Source organism: Canis lupus, chromosome 5 (assembly GCF_048164855.1).
Source record: "Canis lupus baileyi chromosome 5, mCanLup2.hap1, whole genome shotgun sequence".
In the NCBI taxonomy this organism is placed as follows: Eukaryota; Metazoa; Chordata; class Mammalia; order Carnivora; family Canidae; genus Canis; species Canis lupus.
Window position 1 is genome coordinate 43,121,258 of NC_132842.1, and position 20,573 is coordinate 43,141,830.

Below are 20,573 nucleotides of genomic sequence, written 5' to 3' on the forward strand. Positions count from 1 at the left end.
GCGGGGGGGTTGGGGTGACTGGGTGATGGGCACTGAGGGGGGCACTTGGCGAGATGAGCACTGGGTGTTATGCTATACGTTGGCAAATTGAACTCCAATAAAAAATAAATAAAAATAAAAAATAAATAAAAGAAAGAAATTAAAAAAAAAAAAAAGAAAACACCCTTTGGTATGGCTTGGAGAACAGTGATATAGAGAAAAGATAATAGAGAAAGCACTGCTTTATTCAGCAATAACTTCTACAAGTTCGGGAGACAGTCTCTGAGACCCCAGAGCAGAGGCTTCATGAGACTTCATCTTCTCAGTGTGAGGTCCTCACATGCAAAAGCATTTCATGATATTTGTTATTTACATATGCTATTTTGAAATGTGTTTAACCCTGAGCTAGGAGAAAAGCATAGGTGACCTAGCCCAGGGCACTGAGTATGTACAAAACAATTGTTTAGGCAAAATGCAAATGCAGCTATTATGGTCCATTTGTTGATATTTTGGAATTCACTGAATTGAGGCTTCTATGTGAGTATCTGGATATGAAAATAACCTGCATCAGATTTATTCATTTTGATCAATATATGGTAAAGCAAATGTAGCAAAATATTAATTGAAGATCCTGGTGGTGTGTTTATGGGTTTTCACTGCATAATTCTTTCAACTTGGTTGGATTTTGGAAATTTTCATAATGAAACTCTGGTTAAAATTATCTGGTCTTTAAGTATATTTAAATAGGTTAATAATATGGGGTTTATTATATGGGAGAAATATACACACACACATATGTATCTACATAATCAGGCCTTCTGGCTCACTGAGCCTGTTCTGATGTTCATATGAATCCCAGTCAGTACAGAGAATAACTGCGAAAGGACAAAACAAAGTTGCCTTTTTACTATAGAAAAATTTAAAACTTGTCCTTTTTGATGCCCTAAAATTGCTGACCTGGTTAAAAGAAATCACTCATTATTTTCAAAACTGCCCTTCTAAAGAAGCTGAAATGAAAATCAAGCACTATCCAGAACCACTAAATCTGAGGACTTTTTAAAATTAGAGGTAATTGTAAGAATCGCCTACTTCACTCCCTTCCCAGAGCTGAAATTGTCTTTAGACTTCAAGAATGTTTATCCTGCACTTCCTTATATTGGAACAAGTTCTGCTACCTGGAACTACACAGATCAAATAATACCTTTCTCCTCCGTGCCAATGCCTTTTACATGATGAATCCAATGGCAACATCACTCCTAAGTCTGTCTATACTCAAGCCTATATTTTCTACTACAATCAACCAACCTTCTGCTATATTTTCTAGACCTCACTTTATCCAGGTCATTTTCCTTTAGACAAGCCTCAATTAATTCAAATTTTCTTAAATAGGTCACCCACCTTTGAGCACAATATTCCACTGTTTTTATAATATTGAGTTTATGACCGTCTAGAAATCCCAAGGTGATTTTCACATAAGCTTCTGTGTGGCATAATAGCTTGAGGCAAGAAGGTCAATGGTGTAATGTTATTCTCAAACATAAGGTCTCTTGTGTTTTGTTCCCTCATAAAAAATACATTATACATCATTGTTCCCCGCTGGACGCACTCATCACTTATTAATGACCCATGCCTCATGCATTTTTTACTAGCTTTTAAAATATAATTTGAGGTAAATAATTGGCACATCATTTATTTGTAGGAAAATGTCATGGGAATCTCTGTTTGGATATACAAACTTGCAAGGTCAGTAAGAGTACTGACAAAAGATAAATCACCTCTTAACAATAAAAAAAAACCTGAACACTGAATTTACCACTCTCCCTGATGGATTCCACGATTTTTTTTCTTTTCTGTAAGATATGTGTCTGATAGAAGCATATTAAATTTTGGATATTTATGGGAGTTGGGGTGTGAAACTAGTTTTAAAAATGGCAATCCACTCAGGAAGTAACACCTTCCAGTTTGTGAAAATTACTCTATAATTTTTTTAAACAAAGTGACAGTGTTTAGCAATTAGGGTGGAGGATTTTTCAAATATATAATATGGTGGTGATCAGGATGATTTCTTCAGAAAGCATCTACTGAAGAGTTACCCTTCACTCCACCCAACAAGCAAGCCTGAAACAACAGAGTCTGACATGAAGGCTTCCATTTTCCTTCCCTTTGTGTTCGCGGCCATGTTCTCAGGTAAGAAAAGTTACTTTTGATGACTTTCCTTCCATAGGAATGTTGAGTTATTAGTAATACTTTGTCAGAGAACGTTAAAATGACAAATCTCTAACAGACAGAGAAAAGAAGAGTGTCATTTCAAACAGCATAAATACCCGCCGAAGGCATAAAGGTAAGGACCAGGTGAAAGAACACAGCATTATCTGGTGCTGCTGCAGACGCAGGGGAAAGGGGAAAGCAACACGTTACACTGAGAAGAAAATGCAGTCTAAAAGGATTATGAGAGTTTGGGAATACTCTCAAGCCATGTTGATAAAAAGAAAATAGGGTTTTGTGTTGGATGATCTGGGGCTGTGTGGTAACAAAGAAATGGGTTCAAACTCTGGGTTTTTAGTTTCTTGTTTATGTTATTTTAGGCAACTCCATTTTTTTTTAATTTATTTTTTATTGGTGTTCAATTTACTAACATAAGCAACTCCATTTTTTATCTCGATTTTCTCTGTTATAAAATGCAAACAAATATGCATTCCTGCCGTCTGTCGAAAGAATCACATATACACTGCTTAGCCACCATTACCTGAGTTGTCTACAGCTGTCACCCGGCATACTTCTCTCCATTCCTTACCTGAATGCAATTGGGTGGTCTGTGTTCAAAGCTGAAATGTCCAGCCTGGGCTGTCAATTTCTCTAGGTGATAAATGACACAGATATTCTAGATTTTTATAATATATGTGTCAGAGAAAATGGATATATTACACATATATTTATTATTATGTATGCTTCAGAGAAAAATGCATATAGACAAAAACCCTTCCTAGAACATAAATGTTTTATAATGACAGGTACCATATACCTTTGTACACCACCTTGCTGGATGACAGTGAGTAGGTACTGAGCAGACATTTGTTGTTAAAGAAAGTATATTAAAGCCAGATGCAGTGGCTCTATGGATTTGAAGGGTGAAGGAAAAAGAGCAATCAGAGGGGTGCCTGGGAGGCTCAGTAGGTTAATCGCTTATCATCTGCCTTCAGCTCAGATCATGACCCAAGGTCTGCGATCCAGCCTAAGGCTCCCTGTTTGGTAGGGACACTGCTTTTCCCTCTCCCTCAGCCTGATGCTCCCCCTGTTTGTGCTCTCTGCTCTCTCTCTTTCTCATCTCTGTCAAATAAAACTAAAATCTTTAAAAAAAAAAAAAAAAAAAGGGAGAGAGGGGAATCAGGAATTCCTACTGCAGCATAAATCAATGCCAAGAGTATATTTGGTGTGTAAAATCAGAAAAGCAAAATTAAAAAAAAAAAAGACTGAGGTTAATTATTTTACAAAAGTTTAACTTCAAAAAATGATTAAACCACATTCTAATATCTCTTTTTTACTTAAAAATTCCACCCCCAGTTTTTATTTTACAAATTTAACCATGTGAGCAATGCTATACTGCTCAGAATCCATTATACCATTGTTTGTACTACAAAGAGGAAACACAATAGCCTCTCATTGCTAGAAGGCCATCTAAATAAATTGTGCTAAATGTAATAAATGAAATAGTGTGTAGCTCTTGGGGAAAATCATACAGATGCTCTATAGTACTGATAAAGAAAAGACTCACTATACTGTGCAGAGAGAAACTAAGGAGTAGAGCAGTGTACAATGTGCTACTAATTATGTGGAAAATATATCCCAATGTATTCGTAAATACATAAGACATCTCTTGGCTAATACAGAAAAACTGGGTAAATGTAACTGTGTGCAAAGGGGTTTGAGAAGGGAGAGAAACAGAAAGTGACTTTAAACTATTCATCCTTTTGTATCTTTAAAATTTGAGGTATTTGCTTGTATGACCTATTAAGCAAACATAATTAACAAGAAAATAGATCATCCTTTTAAGATTTTTAAGATTTTATTTATGGGACGTCTGGATGGCTCAGCAGGTGAGCACCTGCCTTCAGCTAGGGCGTGATCCCGGGGTCCTAGGATCGAGTCCCACATTGGACTCCCTCCATGGAGCCTGCTTCTTCCTCTGCCTATGTCTCTATCTTTCCCTCTCTCTGTCTCTCATGAATAAATCAATAAAATCTTAAAAATATATATCTTCAAATATTACATAATTCTAAAACATTGGATTACACATATAAAAAGCAAATAAAGTAAAAATATTACATTAAAAAAAAGATTTTATTTATTTGAGGCAGAGAGTGAGTGAATGAGCAAGAGAAAGTGAGCATGAGCCAGGGGAGGGACAGAGAAGCAGACACCCCACTGAGTAGGGCCCCCAACACTGGACTCACCGAGGATCTCAGGATGATTACCTGAGCCTAAGGAAGTACATTAACCAACTGAGCCACCCAGACAGCCCAGCTGGTTGGATTTATTTCCATCCAACTCTTTATTCTAATGGATTTCTTCTCCAAGTTAGTGCCTGCTAAGGAACACTGTTTGGTTCTCATAACTCATGCATATACTCATCTCTCTGCTGAACATGATTAGTTTCTTACCCATTTTTTCTGGCTAGAGCCTTCTCTTCTTATGTGTCACTTCCTCCAACAAGGAGAGATGATGCACTACTGTCTGTTATCTTGAGTCTGGGTCTGTTGTCTAATTTACTTCTCACATTTTCACTTTGATCGTACTACTATAAATGCCTGTGTGCTTGTTTGCACCCACTTCTTGAAAGCAAGAAGCTTTCAAGCTTCTTGGGGCCAGAATAATAATGTCATATTGTGTGTCTAGATCTCACTGTAATAATGTTGTATGTCTAGATCTTACTGTAGTTCTGGCACAGTAATGGACTCTTCAAATAGGCTTCTTGGTAAATTGAAAGAATGGCTAGATCATACCCACAGACCCCACCCCACGCTATGCACAGTTAGTAAGCCAGGTTACTGAGTGCCAAGCTCCTGAGCCGGGCCTAAGACCTTGACCACCAGTAATAAAGTATACCATAGCAAGCATGCTCAATGGGTAACAATTAACGAGGCGTTTGACTTCTGTTAACTTTACTGGAAGGCACAAGTATGTGTACTTGCGGAAATATAAAGTGGGCCTATTGCTAATACAAGTGAATCTCAGGTATTGCCTGGAACCATCCATACCACAATGATTTCAGGTTGTAAAAATTGAAAAAAATTACCAAGGAAGCCTGTGAAGAAAAACAATGCGAGCCTGAAAACAACTTTGAGGAAGCCTCAAATTGAGAAAGTGAGGGTAAATGCATAATCATTAAACAGAAAAAGTGAGGAAGCCAAAAAGGAACCCTCGTACCAAACCAAGGACATGAAACGTAAGACCCACCAGAATTCCATAGCATCAACAGCTATAAAACCATTCCATTCACTTATGGATCGTTGGCTAAACCCTGCTTATTTTGGAATAGAATTTGAATAAATCATATATGTATAAATGTATGTGTATATATGTATATATATATATGAGATAACTATATATGTATATACTGATGGATAAACTTCCAGAACAAATTTGAGAAACAGAGTAGATAAGTTATGAAACATAGGAATTAAGAAATAGTCACAAAAAATAAAAATTTGGAGTAGTATAAGGGAAAATAATTCAGCTCAAGTAAATCAAACTTTGATTTAGAAATGGGGCAGGCTGGTTTGACCCCATGATTCTTAGGAACCAGGTGATACAGTTAGGTAAAAAATGCAAGAACCAAACATTAAGGTTATGAGAAGTTATGCAAAGCTTCTGTCTTGAGGTTTTGTTAAAAACAAATCAAAGAGGCATGAAATACATACTATTTCTGGGGATGAATGCTGTTAACTTTAAATTCTTAAATATAGATAACTTTATTTTTGTGCTTATGGTATCATTCCAGTGACTTCAACCCAGACTTGGAAATCCAGTGTTTTTAAACCACAAGAAGGTCCAGAGCCTGCATTTATTCTAGAGAGAAAAAATGAAGCTAACCATCAAAGAGAACAGCAGGCATCTAATCAGCAAGGAGGTGGCAACACAGAAGGAAAACAAGTGACATTTAGCCTGCAAGGACGACCAGAGTATTCTAATCAGCCAGGAAAACAAGGAAATTTTAATCAGCAAGAAAGGCCAGGAGTTCTCAATCAGCCTGGGAGTCTGCAAGAGAATTCAAGGGACTGTAATCAAAAAGGGAATGCCGAAGCTTCTAATAAACAAGGAAGACCTGGATCATCTAGCCAGCAAAGGGATCCAGGGCCATCTAGTCAGAAAATGAAGCCAGGGTCATCTGGCCAGCCAGGTGGTTCAGGGTCATCTAGCCAGGGTTGGCATCCAGGGTCATCCAGCCAGCAAGGGAAGCCAGAATCATCTGGCCAGCAAGGGGGTTCAGGGTCGTCTAGCCAGCAAGGGAAGCCAGGATCATCTGGCCAGCAAGGGGGTTCAGGGTCATCTAGCCAGCAAGGGAAGCCAGTGTCATCAAGCCAGCAAGGGGGTTCAATGTCATCTAGACAGCAAGGAAGACCAGGATGGTATAGCCAACAAGGGAAATCAAGGTCTTTTTATAATCAAGAAGAAAGAAAAACTGTAGGCAACCCTTTGAGTGCCAGTATAACGGACATTCAGGTTAGTGTTCATCTCTTTTTCCCCCTCTGCCATTTTATGTTCCAAGACTTGAAATAGTTAACAGAACATACTGTAGTAATAACGACTGGTGGTGATGATGATCCAACAAATGAGGAGGAACCCGGAGATGGTCGTTTTCAGATACACCGACGGTCATTAATGAGTGTCGTGCTCTTCCATTCCACTTCCCATTCCCTTCTACCATCTTCCACTCCAGCCCTTCTCCCGATACTGGACTAGGTGAGACCTTCCTGAACAGAGTCCCCATCCCCGCCACATTTAACATTCATGCCCATCTCCATCCCATCCATAATCTACAAGCCCCTCAAGTGCTATTTCTAAATCACAAATCTGATCTGATCCATCACCGCCCCGCTGGAAATTCTTCAGTGGCACCATACCTAGAAGATAGGACCCAAACTCCTGAGCATGGCATTGAGGATTTCGTAATCATTGGATATGATCGGACATTTCACGTCACTCTGGTCACACATCATCCACTTTTACACGTTCCTTTATTTTCCACAAATGTATTCCTAATACTGGTGATACCCTCTCTCATAGAATGTTGCTCTGTACTTGATTGTATGTTCAGTTGGATCATGAACTCCTCTAAAGAAAGTGCCAGTTCTTTGGAAATCTGGGTCCCCAGATTCTAGAACAACTAATAGGTTCTCTCGAACCTCTTGTCAGATGAGTGAAAAGGTGATGTGTGGGAGACATTGTTGCAAACAGCTGCACATCCAGGACTCCCGTGTTCCCTTTGAGTCCTGCTGCGCTTTGCCTTCACTCGCCAGTCTCTCTGTCTCCCAACTGCCATGTAACAGTGATCCTGGGCACTGCACCTGCTAATCCGGAACAGATTTGTAGGACACTCCCTCCACCTCATTATCTTCACGGGAACTTCATTTTTTTACCTCAGATTTGTCACCCCTCACTTGGCTCCCTTTCAAATGAAAATTGCGTGTCCCTCTCCATCCTTATGTCTAGGTGGACATGAAGTAGTGGTCTCCCAGGGACGGGGTTCTGCCGTCCACAGCTTACTGCCTCCTCCAGCATGTTTCCAAGTGTTTAGGGGCTACTTCAAAGCTTTCTCAGGAAGCTCTTCAGAAACATGTGAGACAACCCTGTCCATTTCACAGACTATGTGGAAGGAAAGTAAGGCAGTGCTATGAAACGGTGGTAGTGTCGACCAACAGGAAAGACTGAGCTTTTTTTTGTCCAGCTTCCTTGGTCCTAAGAAAACTAAGCCTCCTGTCGAAGATCCTCACAACTTCAGTCAGTGTCTCTGTTCTCATCTGCTGTCAGAGCTCCTTTGTGCTCACAGATGTGTGTCATTCTCTAAGTCGACTCTAAGCAACTGCCTCGGGTAGTACTTAAGTCTGCACAATCCTACTACCTGCTGCCTCATTTCCTTTTGTGAGACGAGAAAAAAGAAAGGTTTGGTAAATCATGGCCTCTTTGGGGGCAGCTGTGTGTCAGTCCATCCAGTGACTCTTGATTTTGGCTCAGGTTGTGGTCTCAGGGTCTGTGACCCCCTCATGGTGAATCAGCTAAAGAGTCTCTCCCTCTGCCCCTCCCACCAGCCCTCTCTCACCCACACTCTCTCTCTTCTTATATATATATATACAATAAATCTATAAAAATATATAATTGGGAAGCCTGGGTGGCTCAGCAGTTGAGCATCTGCCTTCTGCTCAGGGCATGATCCCGGAGTCATAATGTCTTTTCCATAATTATTGTTTTCTCAATGAGGGGAAGATTTGTCTACAAAGAATTAATGTGGAGGCAGTCTCACATGTAATGAGGGCAGGGGTTCTAGAGTCCCATAATTCAGGGTTTGAAACCCAGCTTGGGTATTTATCCATATCTGGTCTTGGGCTTTTCACATAAATATACTATATGCCTGCAATGATACAATAGAGCTAACCCTACACATTTTTTTTCAGGATTGTTGTGTAGTTTAAAATAAACGGATTCACAAAATGATTGGCTTAATGCAATGCTTAATCAATAATTTTGAGCAATAACTCTTAGTTTTATTATAATTCTGAGAATTAAACTGAATTCCCTTTATGTGCCTAATGGTCTTTCACATTACTGCAGACTGACAAAACCAGCAGCAAGAACCCAACTGGACATACAAAATGTCAGTCTATCTACAAGCCAGTCTGTGGTTCTGATGGAAAAACCTATGGGAATCGTTGTGTATTCAATGAAGCCAAAAGGTAAGCTGACGCTGTGTCTTTGTATCAGGAAGTATGATTCTGATCCAAAAGGAGTTGAAGAACATTTTTCTCTGTTTCTCTGTAGTTTTCTCAATAGCACCTTGGGTGTTTGTCAAAGGACACATGACCAGTATTAACCCTGAACAGTAAATTCAGGCATTTTCTGAGAGAATGTGATACATTCAGCTTTTTAAGTAGGAATAAATTTATTATTGAGTCATTGAGTCACATATTCATTAAACTTCCACTATAAACCAGGCATTGCATGTGTGGAGGTGAGGAGGTGAGCAAAACACACAGAATTGCTTCCTGCTTCCACAAAGCTTTCCTTTTTGCAGTTGAAGACAGCAAACAAAATGTATCAGAGGATAAACACAGCTACGAACCCCATAGATTAATTCAGCCTATTAAAATGTATCTTAAATTTAAATAACAATATTGAAGAATGGATTTGGTGAGCCAGGCAAACATTTCAAGGTTGCCTTCTTGTTCATCCACAAGAAATACAATGATCCTAAGGCAGTTTAAAATTAGAACATGGGACTCAGAAAGAGTTACATGTCTCAGCTTTCAAAATTAATGAAGGGCCGCAAAGATAGTAATGAGGTAAAAATTACACCTCTCTTGTTTTTGGTCGTTGAATTACTTATGAAGGCTGAATAAATTGTTCATGCAGAAATAAATAAATGTTAAAGGTCAGTGTGCCCTAGAGCAATAAAAATTGGAGCGGGAAGAAACATAAGATGCCCCTTCTCTCATTTTATACCTAAGACAGCTAGCCCAGGGACAAGGAACACCTGGCACACAGTCACAATTTCTCAAAGCAGTCAGTATGAAACAGGCCAGCCAAAGCCCCAACTTGCTCTTTCCCATGTGATTTTTAAATAATCTCATTTTCTCTCTGTGTTGGTGCCACAGTTTCTTGATCCTTAATTTCTTTCATTATCTCATTTTCAGGATGAGTAATGGAAAACTGAGTCTGAACTATGAAGGGAAATGCTAGCTTTGACAGCAACCGAATTGCCTGGAACCTCAAAATCTACTTTCACTTCTCCTTAAACAATGGGTTTCCTTGGGCGTTCTGCTGAGGTCAGCAAAAGTCTTGCCAATAGGATGGATCCTTCATTATTTTCAAGGTTGTTCCACTACAAATAAAGTCAGTTCCAGAGTTGCTTCTGATTTCTGGGATCATTTATTTTCTAGACTTTCCCAAATTCATGGATATAGAACACAGATTGATTTTTGCCTGACACAGAGCATTAGGGTGAGAAAAATAGGTGAAATTCTTAAAAAGTAGTACTGAGTTCTAGGTCAGTGTTTATGAACACTTCAAACAATTAATGGCATTGATTTTCAAGGGATAGAGATAGAAATTTTAGCCAGAGTCTCCTTAGATAAGAAATGGTCTAGGATTAGGTAAATACATTTAGCTGCCTAGATTATATCCCCCCTGACTTATTTATAAATGGTTCGGTCTTCCCTACTGACACCACTACTCCCTGATCAAGTCTCCTGAGAATAGCTCAAATTACAGATACACTAGAAAAATCCCAAAGATTGGCAGAGATTTCAATGTGATCCATTGATCTACATTATCCCTATACATTGTCCTGAAGAGTCCCAGTCCCCACTGCCACCGAAGATTACCTTGTACAGTATCAACTCTACCACTCCCAACTAGCTGAAGCTTTCTATTTCTCAGGGCTGCACAATCGGAGCTATCTGGGGGCGAATGACAGGGTAGGATAAAAGCCTATCAGACAAGGCCTGCAGTCTTGGCGCAGCTGATGAGAAGTGATTGAGCCAGCTGCATAAAAGTTAACAACCCATTAAGGGGTCATGGAAAGATAAGGTCAGAAAGACACAGGGGCTGGGAAGGGGTGAAAAAGTACTTCTTTACCATATTCAGAAAAAAGGAGACAAAAGTTTTAAGGCAAATAAGTAATATGAACAAAGGCCTTAACCCATAAGGTTATCTGATAAAGCAAATCTTTTCTGGGATCTGATAATGCATATAGAAGCACCAGAAAATTCAGGCCAGGGCCAGTTGTGTGCACAACTTTAATGATTTTCAAGAATTTTTATTTCCTTCTAAAAGACATGCAAAAAATTTGATCATTCTGAGCAGGAACGAAATGAGTAAATTTTCATTACTAAATATGCTTTAACATTTTTTTAAAGATTTTATTTATTTATTCATGGAGACAGAGAGAGAGAGAGAGAGAGAGAGAGGCAGAGACACTGGTCGAGGGAGAAGCAGGCTCCATGCAGGGAGCCCGACGTGGGACTCGATTCCTGGTCTCCAGGATCGCGCCTCCGACTGCAGGCGGCACTAAACCGCTAAGCCACCCGGGCTGCCCCTAAAATTTTTTTTAATTTAAATTCAATTTGCCAACATATAGTATAACACCCAGTGCTCATCCTATCAGGTGCCCTCACTAAATATGCTTAAGTTACTTAATACTTACATAACAATCAGAAATATCATACAGTGTTTCAAAAGAATAAATTGATTTGAATAAAATCACATTAAAATAGGCTCGGCTGTTATTAAATAAATAAAAACAGTCACAGAGCAGTTTATACAATGTTCCTATTAAATTCAAAACAGCTAGTTTAGAACAGGGGGAAATGGTTGTAATGAAGTCCCAGATACCATTTTATGTCCATAGTTCTGTTACCCACAAATAGAGCTGCACATTTATCTTGATTACTCATAAAAATACCAATGCTCAGGGTCTAACCTAGAGCAATTGAATCACCGTCTCAGAGGAGGAACCTAGATATTATTATAAAGCTCCTCAGGTGATTCTCATATCTATAATTTTTTCAAAAACTAAGATACTGCCTGTATTTAGCTATTACAGATTCTAGAATTCTTGTTTTCTTGCCCTAGTTCGTGGAGCCTATACAACTCCCTTGCTTGGACAGATTGTACATAGCTTATCCATTGTAGGATCTTTAACTACAGGTTATTTTCTCCCTCCTCATTCATTTGTGCCTCTCAGATCAAATGGTCCCCTACTCCATGCCACATGACTGGCTTTGATGCCATCTGCAGAAGGCAAGTGCCCACAACCTGGACAGGATGAAAGGTACCGCAGTGCCTTATCTTCACATCTAATTTCTTACACAGAGAACTTTAGAGGAGATTTCCCAACACAGTGCAGCTAGCTGAGGTGGAAAAAGTGAACAAGATAGTCACAGTCATCCTTTGCCCTTTCTTCTTCCTGAAGGGGCAATCTGTGGTACATTTTTGGAGGTTTTCGTGTATAAGATGGCTTTCCTTATCGACAATAGCCAGATCATGTAAAGAGCCCAGATGTCCATCAACAGATGAATGGAGAAAAAAGTCATAATGTATGTATACAATAGAATACAACTCAGCCATCAAAATGATGAAATCTTGCCCTCGGCAACAATGTGAATGTATCCACAGTGTATTGTATTATGCCAATTGAACCAGTCAGAAAAAGACAATACCATATGATTTCACTCATATGTGGAATTTAAGAAACAAATACATGAACATGGGGGGAAAAGAAAGACAAAGGCAAATCATAAAAGAGATTCTTAACTAGAGTGAACAGACTAAGGGTTGCTGGAGGGAAGGTGCGAGAGGATGAGCTAAATGGGTGATGGGGTGAAGGAGGGCACTTGTAGTGAGTGCTAGGTGTTATATGTGAGTATTGAATCAGCAAATTCTCCTTGATCATTGCCTGAGGCTTTTTTTTTAAGAGAGAGAGAGAGCAAGTGTGTGCAGAGAGGGGCAGAGAGAGGAGAGATGGAATCTTAGACAGGCTCCAAGCTCAGGACAGAGCCTGATGTCGGGCTCCATCTCACAACCCTGAGATTATGACCTGAGCCAAATCAAGAGCTGACGATACTTAACCCACAGGGTCTCCAACCTGCCCCCTGAGACATCTTTTAAAGCCTGGTATATGACAGCAAATCCCTTTGCTTCCTTCTGAAACAGATGGTGCACTGAAGGAATTCAGTCTTCTTTGAAATACTGGTAAATGTGAATTTTTCTTATTCTCTTTTCAACTATATGAGGTTTAAAACAAGCAGACACAATATTCAGTGACTGGGGAGAGCTTCATGCATGAAACCATCTTAGTTGGTTTCCTATGAGTTTAGGTAAAATTGAAGTAAATTGCTATTTTTGTCCAAAGTGGGGAATTTCTTTGCCTAAAATTTATGGGGCAGTGGCACTGGGGAGGCTGCCAACTGCTCTTACTTCTCAATTTTTTCTTCCTTCTCCCTTAATATATCTATTATGCTAAAGGTACAGTCTTCTCCTTCTTATCTTCCCTCTGAGGCAAGTTGAATAATATATTCATTTTGTTCTTCATGAAACTTTCAACTCACACATGGGACATGTGTGTGAGTCCCCTTGTGCTGGACAAGTTCATACACTGAAAACAAAAGGCATGTGAACAGCTGGGATTCACAGGCCGCCTCTCCTGCTCTTAATCTCTGCTCAGGAGAATGTGCAAGACGAGAAATCTAGGGTGGGAGACCTGCAGGGCTGCACAGTAATTTCAACTGTATACTTCAGTTCCTTTTTCCTCAAATGTCCCATATCAGAAGAACTGATCTGCCACAGAAGCCTCAGATGGCATCTATGTCAGTAGTTCAGAGAGCTACTCTAAGAGCAATACTCACTTGACCAGAATAATGGAGCACTTTGTGCACTCGCCACATTGTGTCTTATTGGCATTGAACGGTGCTACCCTCAGAGTTTCTGTCTGAGTGTGAGCTTTTATCACTACTGATAAAAGGAAGATTAGATTAGGGTGGGAAAGGTAAGCCCAAAAGCCAACTGTGAATGCAAACGGCCTTCATATTTGACCCTAAGATCTAAGACTCAGGGATTGTTACTCTCACATTTCCAATATATGTGTGTGTATATATATATATATATATATATATCATATAATATACAGAAATTGTATATTAGAATATGAAAAATTACGTCAAGATCACTCAGCAGTAATGGGAATTGAATTCAAGTCTTTTAGTTGCCAAAACTCCAGAAACCAGATTGTGAAGGAGGTTAGTTCATCAGGGAAACAATGGCTGATTAAATCTTAGCCTTCCTCAAAACCTCCAGTTGTCACCCATTTCTATTATTTAACTTAAAACTTAAGGCATTGCCCCGGTGGGGTCTCAGTCACGCTTCTGTTAGTCTTCTTCACTTTGTTACAGTTTTATTAACATGGAAATGACATATTACACCCTGTAAATGAAAGGTGCACAACAAGATGACTGGACACACAGAGATATTGAGAAACCATTACACAGTGACCTGGTGTCTCCCCTGCCTACTACACACGTCCCATCCTTCAGCCGGGGACCCAAGGCAGGCTACGCTCATACCCACCTGACAGTTCCTCAAGCAGACCATTGCCCAGGCTTGTGTACAAACAATGGACTCACCATCTTGGTGGTGAGAACAGACAGTGACAGAAGGTCTCCAGCTGGTATCAATTCCTGCTGGGAATTTACACTATAGTTTCATATCATTGCGAGGAATGGAGAGAGGAGGCAAGACAACTGTAGGTGTCATTTCTTACGACTGTCTCAAATCTACAATTATCTCAAGATAAAAAATGGCAATTTAGGCTTTAAGGAGAGTTTTGATCTAACCAGTGTCCGATGAGCCTACGTGCTCCAGTGCTGCACGATATCCAGGTTGTCAGCCGCTACCTGATTGCACTTCCCAAAACTGTTCTCTGCTGGCTCTGATTCTCTTGTCCTTTCCAACTCAATCGCTTGGAAAGCTTACATGTATTTTCTCTATCTTAGGATCTATAATTACTCTTATTACCCTTTCCCATCCTCATTCTTCTCTGCACAGGAGATCAAATTGCCCCAAGCCTCTCACTGTTAGGACACAGAACACACATGACAGCTCAGCATCTTATGTGCCGCGGACCATCTGTTTTGCACCACCAGGCTCCTCACCAAGAGGCCAGTGAAGGAGAAGCCTCTGGCAGGTGGGAGTGGCTGAGAAAGACAGATGAGCAACCTAGACACAGTGCCTAGAGCTGAACACCTCCCTGTGTCCACTGCCTTCTCCGTCTCAGGTGGGTGAGGGGACACTGGCAAAGGCAGGCCTGGAGCAGGGCACTGCTGTGAGGGCCACTCCAGGTCACTCCTCCCTGCAGGAGCTGTTTCTATGTTCTGGGGAAGACCTGGAACTCCCAAGGAAGGGCCTATTTCCTTCTATGCAGCCTGGCTCCCTGTGGGCTGTGCCAAGCCTGGGGAAGGAGCAGCTCCTTCTTGAACATACTAAGAGGATTTATCCCAGGATTGCTCTCACATCCCTAGGAGGCCTTTGGTTCACATACATGTCCTATTGAACTCAGAGTCAGGGGAAGAAAGATGAGGAGACATGGTCTACCATAATTGGGAATATAGGAATTAATTAAGTAATTAATTATGACTCTAGGGGATTGGAGGGGTTCCTTTGCCAGTCAGAAACTCTCCTCTGGAAACAGGAAGTTTGTCCACCTGCCGTATGTCATAAACATGCTAAAATTTCTTTCCACAGACTTGATAAAATGTCTCTTTTCTCATCATGGATCGAAGCTATTTTCATCATCTCTTTGGTGTTTCCTCTTTATTCTGGTGAGTAAAGTTTCCAGTTTTGGGTGAAATATTTCACGGATCTTAGAACATGAAGGAATCCAGGAGGGAGGACCTACTTTCTAGTCTCAAAACCCATAAAGTGATGAGACATACAAATGTCTTTTCAGCTTTCTCTTTTAAGATTTATTTATTTTGAAAGAGAGAGAGAGCATGCCTGAGCTAGGGGTAGAGGCAGAGGGAGAGAATCCCAAGCAGACTCTGAGCTGAATGGGGAGCCTACATGAGGCTCAATCCCAGGACCCCATGATCATGACCTGAGCTGAAATCAAGAGTCACTTGCCTAATTGACTGATCCACCCAAGGAGCCCCACAAATGTCTTTTAAAATTGCATCAGTGGGGGTACCAAGGTGGCTCAGAGGGTTGTCTCCCTTCTGCTTGGGTCCTGATCCCAAGGTTCTTTAATGGAGCCCCTATCACATAGACTTCCTGCTCTTGAGGGAGCCATCTTCTCCCTCTTCCTCTGCCGCTAGACCTGCTTGTGCTCTCTCCTGCTCCCTCCCATCTGTCCAGTAAATAAATAAAATCTTTTTAAAAATAGTAAATAAAATTGAAAAATTGCATCAGTGGATTGCTTTTTCTCATTTCCTACTTTGGACAAGTGGAGACAGGGTTGTGGGTTAAAATGGGCAGCTTATGTGGCTCTTTGTCCATCTGTGACTAAAGAACATGTCCTAAATTGTTTTCTCCCTCCCTTTTTGGATGTCAAATCCATTGTCAATAAATACAAACCTTGGGGAGGAAAGATCTCCTCTGGGTCTGCTGTTGGTTAATATTCTGGCTTCTTCATCACCCACTGAGGTCCAGAAGACAGGCCTTTACTTAAGGGGAGAAACATGTGGACTCCTCTGGTAAAGGTTATCTTGCTTGGAGCTCCAGGTGATCCTTGAATTCCAGAATAAGGCATCTGTATCCTATTGGATAGATGAGGGAACTGATGATTTAAGTACTAATTGATTTCTTCCTATGTAAGTGACATGTTCTAAAGCATGATCTTTTTGGTCTGCAGTGTCCCATCTACAAAAATAAGGAGAAAAACAATGCTATCTTCAAAGAAAGCTTAGGGATTATTAAAAATTGTACATCAAATTATTTTTCACAGAGTGAGAATAATTGGGAATTTCAAAATATTTCCAGATTTGAAGCGTTCTGTGAATTTTTAATTGTGCTAATGACATAAAGACTCGCCCCATTACTTGCAGGATATTGAGTAGCACTTCCCATAGGTTTCTGCTGTTAAGAGATGGATTCTGTTTCCCCAAAGACCACTCTCCTACTCCTCCCCTCTTTGCTCCTCTTTGACTTCCTGGTCCTTTTTTATCTCTTTTCTCCTCCCTCTACCTTCACTCCTCCTCCTACTTCTCCTCCTTCCTTTCCTTCTCTCCTTCTTCTTCTTCTCTTCCTCCTCTCCCTCTTCTTCTTCGTTTTTAATGTTGTCATCTGTATTTGTTGGTTGCAGAAACATCTTTACCACCTATTCATGAAATCCTAAATGTGGTAAGTCACTAATGATGGAAGGTGGAAAAAATAAAATACTTACTCTTTTATTGTAAATTGTAACAGCAAAATTTCAAACAAATGTAAAACAGAGAGATCTTTTAAAACAGTGTTATTATTACATGAAAGTCAGGAAATGTAAACTAAGCAGCAACATAAAACCATTTGTCATTATCTAGACAACTTAAAAACCCACATGTTCCATTACACAAAAATGCAGATAATGGGCACAACATGTCGACAATTATCTGAGAGACGTCAAATGGTGTTTACAGTAGAAGTGTTCATTTTAGCAAAACAAAAGGAACAAACGAACCAACCAAAATATACACTTTAATGGTGGACCAAATATGATAATTTCCATCTATGCACATAGAGGTGAAAATTGAAGGACAGATTGAAGTATCTGAATAAGCAGATCACAGAGAAATTTCAGAAACAGATGATCTCAGTATGCACACATATTGTTTATTTAGGTAAATTGCCAACACCATCAATACAAAACAAATTGTATTTATATCTATATGTTTATTCATAGACATACACACATACCTAGTGAAATTATCAAGAATGATAAGGGAATGATAACTACAAAACTTCTGCTTCATGACTTCTTCTAGAATTTGAAAGAGAAAGATGTGAAGGGAAGTGAGGATGGTGGTCACTAAATTAGGAAAACACAGTCAGGTAGTTTTATGACCTTTTGAAAAGTAATAGGTTTATAAAGACAATTTAATAACATCTTATTTTTTAAGGGGCTTGAGTGTTGATTTTACAGATGTTAGTGTTATAGATGTTACCTTTGAAAACTACATATTAGACAATATTTTACCAATTTTGACACATAGCCTTTCATGTGAAGATAGAGAAAATTTTAGAGTTTCATTTTGTTATACCTCTGTTTAGAAGCCAAACTGTGAAAAACATCCACCTGGGCAAAATGATTGCACCACAGATTTATATCCAGTCTGTGCAAGCAATGGAAACACTTATGGCAATCTATGTGCTTTCTGCACCGAAAAGAGGTGAGCACACAACAATACATTTTTGCTCTTCAAAAGTCGGAAGAAACCATCACAAAGTGATGGCAAAAGCCATGTGGCTGGTAACCTGGGCACAACAGCTATAGACAGTAACTATTAGATGTCTGTAAATATTTAGGAGTCACTCCTGAACCCTGCCCCTAAGTTCTTCTTTCTGAAAGTCATTTTGAATTTGAGCTCTTGCCAAAATTGTGCTTGTTACTGTGCAAAGGCAGAAATCAATTCATGAGACTTAATGGTGAATTCCTAAAGGCAGACCAGCAACCAGCATGATGGGATTCCTAAGCCCAGGTGCAGAATGACAGATCTCTGGTGGCCATCATCCCCCTTGCAGACCTCTCCTTGCAGGGGGCATCATCATGCAAGGCCCTGAACCGACCTTTGCCACTGGAAATCCATCCTAATGGGCCCACTTGGTCTAGAAAGGAACTCCTCTGTGGTCCATTTGTCTCATGAACTCCATGGTAGACTCCAAATATCTTCCTTGGCCAGCAGGGCATTCTCAAACACTCCCTTCAAATCTCCCTTCCCATCCCCTTCACTCTGAAGGAGCTTGGAGGCTAGTGCTCTGGCCAGGGCTTCCCACCTCCCTCCTCACTTTACTCACAGATGTTTCCTTACCCAAGTCTCTGCACATTTAATCCCCCACATTGGCCTTCATTTCCAGAGAACCATTAAGACAATATCCAATATCTCCTCTTTCAGATCGGGGTAGGTCCCCAGAGTGAATCAGAACAGAGCAGGTGGGAAGAGTCAAGTAGCCCCATAGGGAAGAGACAGGTGCCACAGCCTAGGAGCTAGTGGAGCCCAGCTGCTTCTGGAAGTGGAGCACAGCTTCCCCATGATGCTCCAAGTTCAAATCCTCCCTGTTGAGAAGTGCTTTGGTATCATCATGTTTCATACCCGGCCAATATTCTGCATGAATATTATGTACATTTCTGCACCAGAGAAATGGACCCAATTTGTGCAGCCAATGGTCAAATTTATATTAGTGAACTTGTTGTCTACAGTGAGATGACCCAGGGGGTGTTGCAGACTGCTTTTCTAAGGAAAATTTTTATTTTCAGGTAATTTTGGATTTTCAGAAAAATTTAAGAGATAGTACCAATTTTCCAGGTTTTTTATCCAGTTTCTGCTAGGGATAACACCTTATAGAACCCTGGCACAATTCTCAAACCTGAAAAATTAATGTTGGTATATCACTGTTAACTGTCATAAAGAATTTATTTGAATTTCACCAGTTTGCCATTAGCATCTTCCTTATGTTTTGTTAAATGTAACACACTTTATTTCTTCCCTACAACTCTTTAATTTCCTTTCTCTCTCCCTCCCTCCCTCCCTCCCTGTCTCCCTCTCTTGCTTTCTCTACAGGAAGAGTGGTGAGAAATTTACTTTCTTACATTTTGGTGCTTGTTGAATATTGACCACACTGCCCTTCGATGTGTCATCACATTTTATGACACATTCCATGGATGATTAGGATATCATTCTCAATCAGAGCCTGAAATCATAAATGACCGGATGTGTCCTGTGAACAGAAGATAAAATAGAGAGCATTTACGTAGTCTTCCCAACTCTAAGTTCCTGTGATTCAGGGTTTTTAATTCTCTATGTTCAATTATTCAATGATAATTTGAAACACTAATGTCCTAATTGCATGTTTCATCACATGGAAAGTTGTATGACTTAAAATAATAAAAATTTCATTCATTAAAATGTTTAATGATTGTCATCTTTATTATTAAAATAACCTTTCTGTAACTGGGTAGTGAGTTAAGATATGTGCAGACTTTGGCAAAGTAAAATCAATCTATTCAGAAGTAAACAAGTAATATGTTACCGGGGTGCTTAAGAAAAGTACAGATTGTTGAATCCATTCTGACCTAAACAATCAAATGTTCCAAGAAAGGGGATTGGGAAATGGAATTCTAGAAACACCCCAGGCTAGTGTGATGATCATGAAAGCTAGGTAGTACAAACTTCACAAAGGAGTTAATCAGTAAGAGCTTAAATCTTATAAGGGAATGAATTAAAGAATGTACTGAAAGATATTGTAAGGGTTCTAAGGTTTGGGAAATATTTATTGTATTATTTACTTTCCCACAAATAAGTCAAGAGGTAAGTGAGCGATCAAATGCCAGGTGGCACTAGGGTATTCATTTGTGGCGAAAGTCTGATGCTTTTCCACTTCTTTCCATCTCCCAACTAACAAGAGGTAGCTTTTAGCAGTGGCTCAATGCTCCTTTAAAGCTCGAGTCTAATGACAGTGGTGTCGCTTGGACTACTGGAAGATAAGTATCAATCTGCCATAGATCATATATCAACTATGCTCATTATTGATTAAAAAAACTTTTACCCATTTTTATTGAAGTGTGTGGTCTATGTAGGGGCTATTTCTTTGTGTAAAATCTCCAGGATTAATTCTCTTTTTTTTTCTTACTTTATTTTCTT

The 20,573-nt window shown here is 39.8% G+C and overlaps 2 protein-coding genes across 2 annotated transcripts; both read left to right on the forward strand.

Moving 5' to 3' along the window:
- Positions 1-1,685: 1,685 nt before the first annotated feature.
- On the forward strand, positions 1,686-10,092 carry MARCOL (MARCO like). Its single transcript, XM_072825107.1, has 4 exons — positions 1,686-2,166; positions 5,978-6,699; positions 8,806-8,927; positions 9,885-10,092. Exons 1-4 carry the CDS (start codon positions 2,118-2,120, stop codon positions 9,928-9,930), a joined length of 939 nt encoding a protein of 312 aa, XP_072681208.1. The 5' UTR covers positions 1,686-2,117; the 3' UTR covers positions 9,931-10,092.
- A 4,941-nt stretch (positions 10,093-15,033) lies between these two features.
- On the forward strand, positions 15,034-19,845 carry LOC140633611 (ovomucoid-like). The gene is made up of 5 exons (XM_072826419.1): positions 15,034-15,083; positions 15,487-15,563; positions 17,042-17,079; positions 17,986-18,104; positions 19,494-19,845. Exons 2-5 carry the CDS (start codon positions 15,497-15,499, stop codon positions 19,537-19,539), a joined length of 270 nt encoding a protein of 89 aa, XP_072682520.1. The 5' UTR covers positions 15,034-15,083; positions 15,487-15,496; the 3' UTR covers positions 19,540-19,845.
- Positions 19,846-20,573: the final 728 nt, after the last annotated feature.

Bases quoted from the DNA above. Each gene is read 5' to 3' on its own strand.
- MARCOL (XM_072825107.1), top strand. From the start codon at position 2,118: ATGAAGGCTTCCATTTTCCTTCCCTTTGTGTTCGCGGCCATGTTCTCA. The intron at 6,700-8,805 runs GTTAGTGTTCAT...ACATTACTGCAG, and splicing joins CCAGTATAACGGACATTCAG to ACTGACAAAACCAGCAGCAA. The intron at 8,928-9,884 runs GTAAGCTGACGC...TCTCATTTTCAG, and splicing joins GTATTCAATGAAGCCAAAAG to GATGAGTAATGGAAAACTGA.
- LOC140633611 (XM_072826419.1), top strand. From the start codon at position 15,497: ATGTCTCTTTTCTCATCATGGATCGAAGCTATTTTCATCATCTCTTTG. The intron at 15,564-17,041 runs GTGAGTAAAGTT...TGTTGGTTGCAG, and splicing joins GGTGTTTCCTCTTTATTCTG to AAACATCTTTACCACCTATT. The intron at 17,080-17,985 runs GTAAGTCACTAA...ACCTCTGTTTAG, and splicing joins TTCATGAAATCCTAAATGTG to AAGCCAAACTGTGAAAAACA.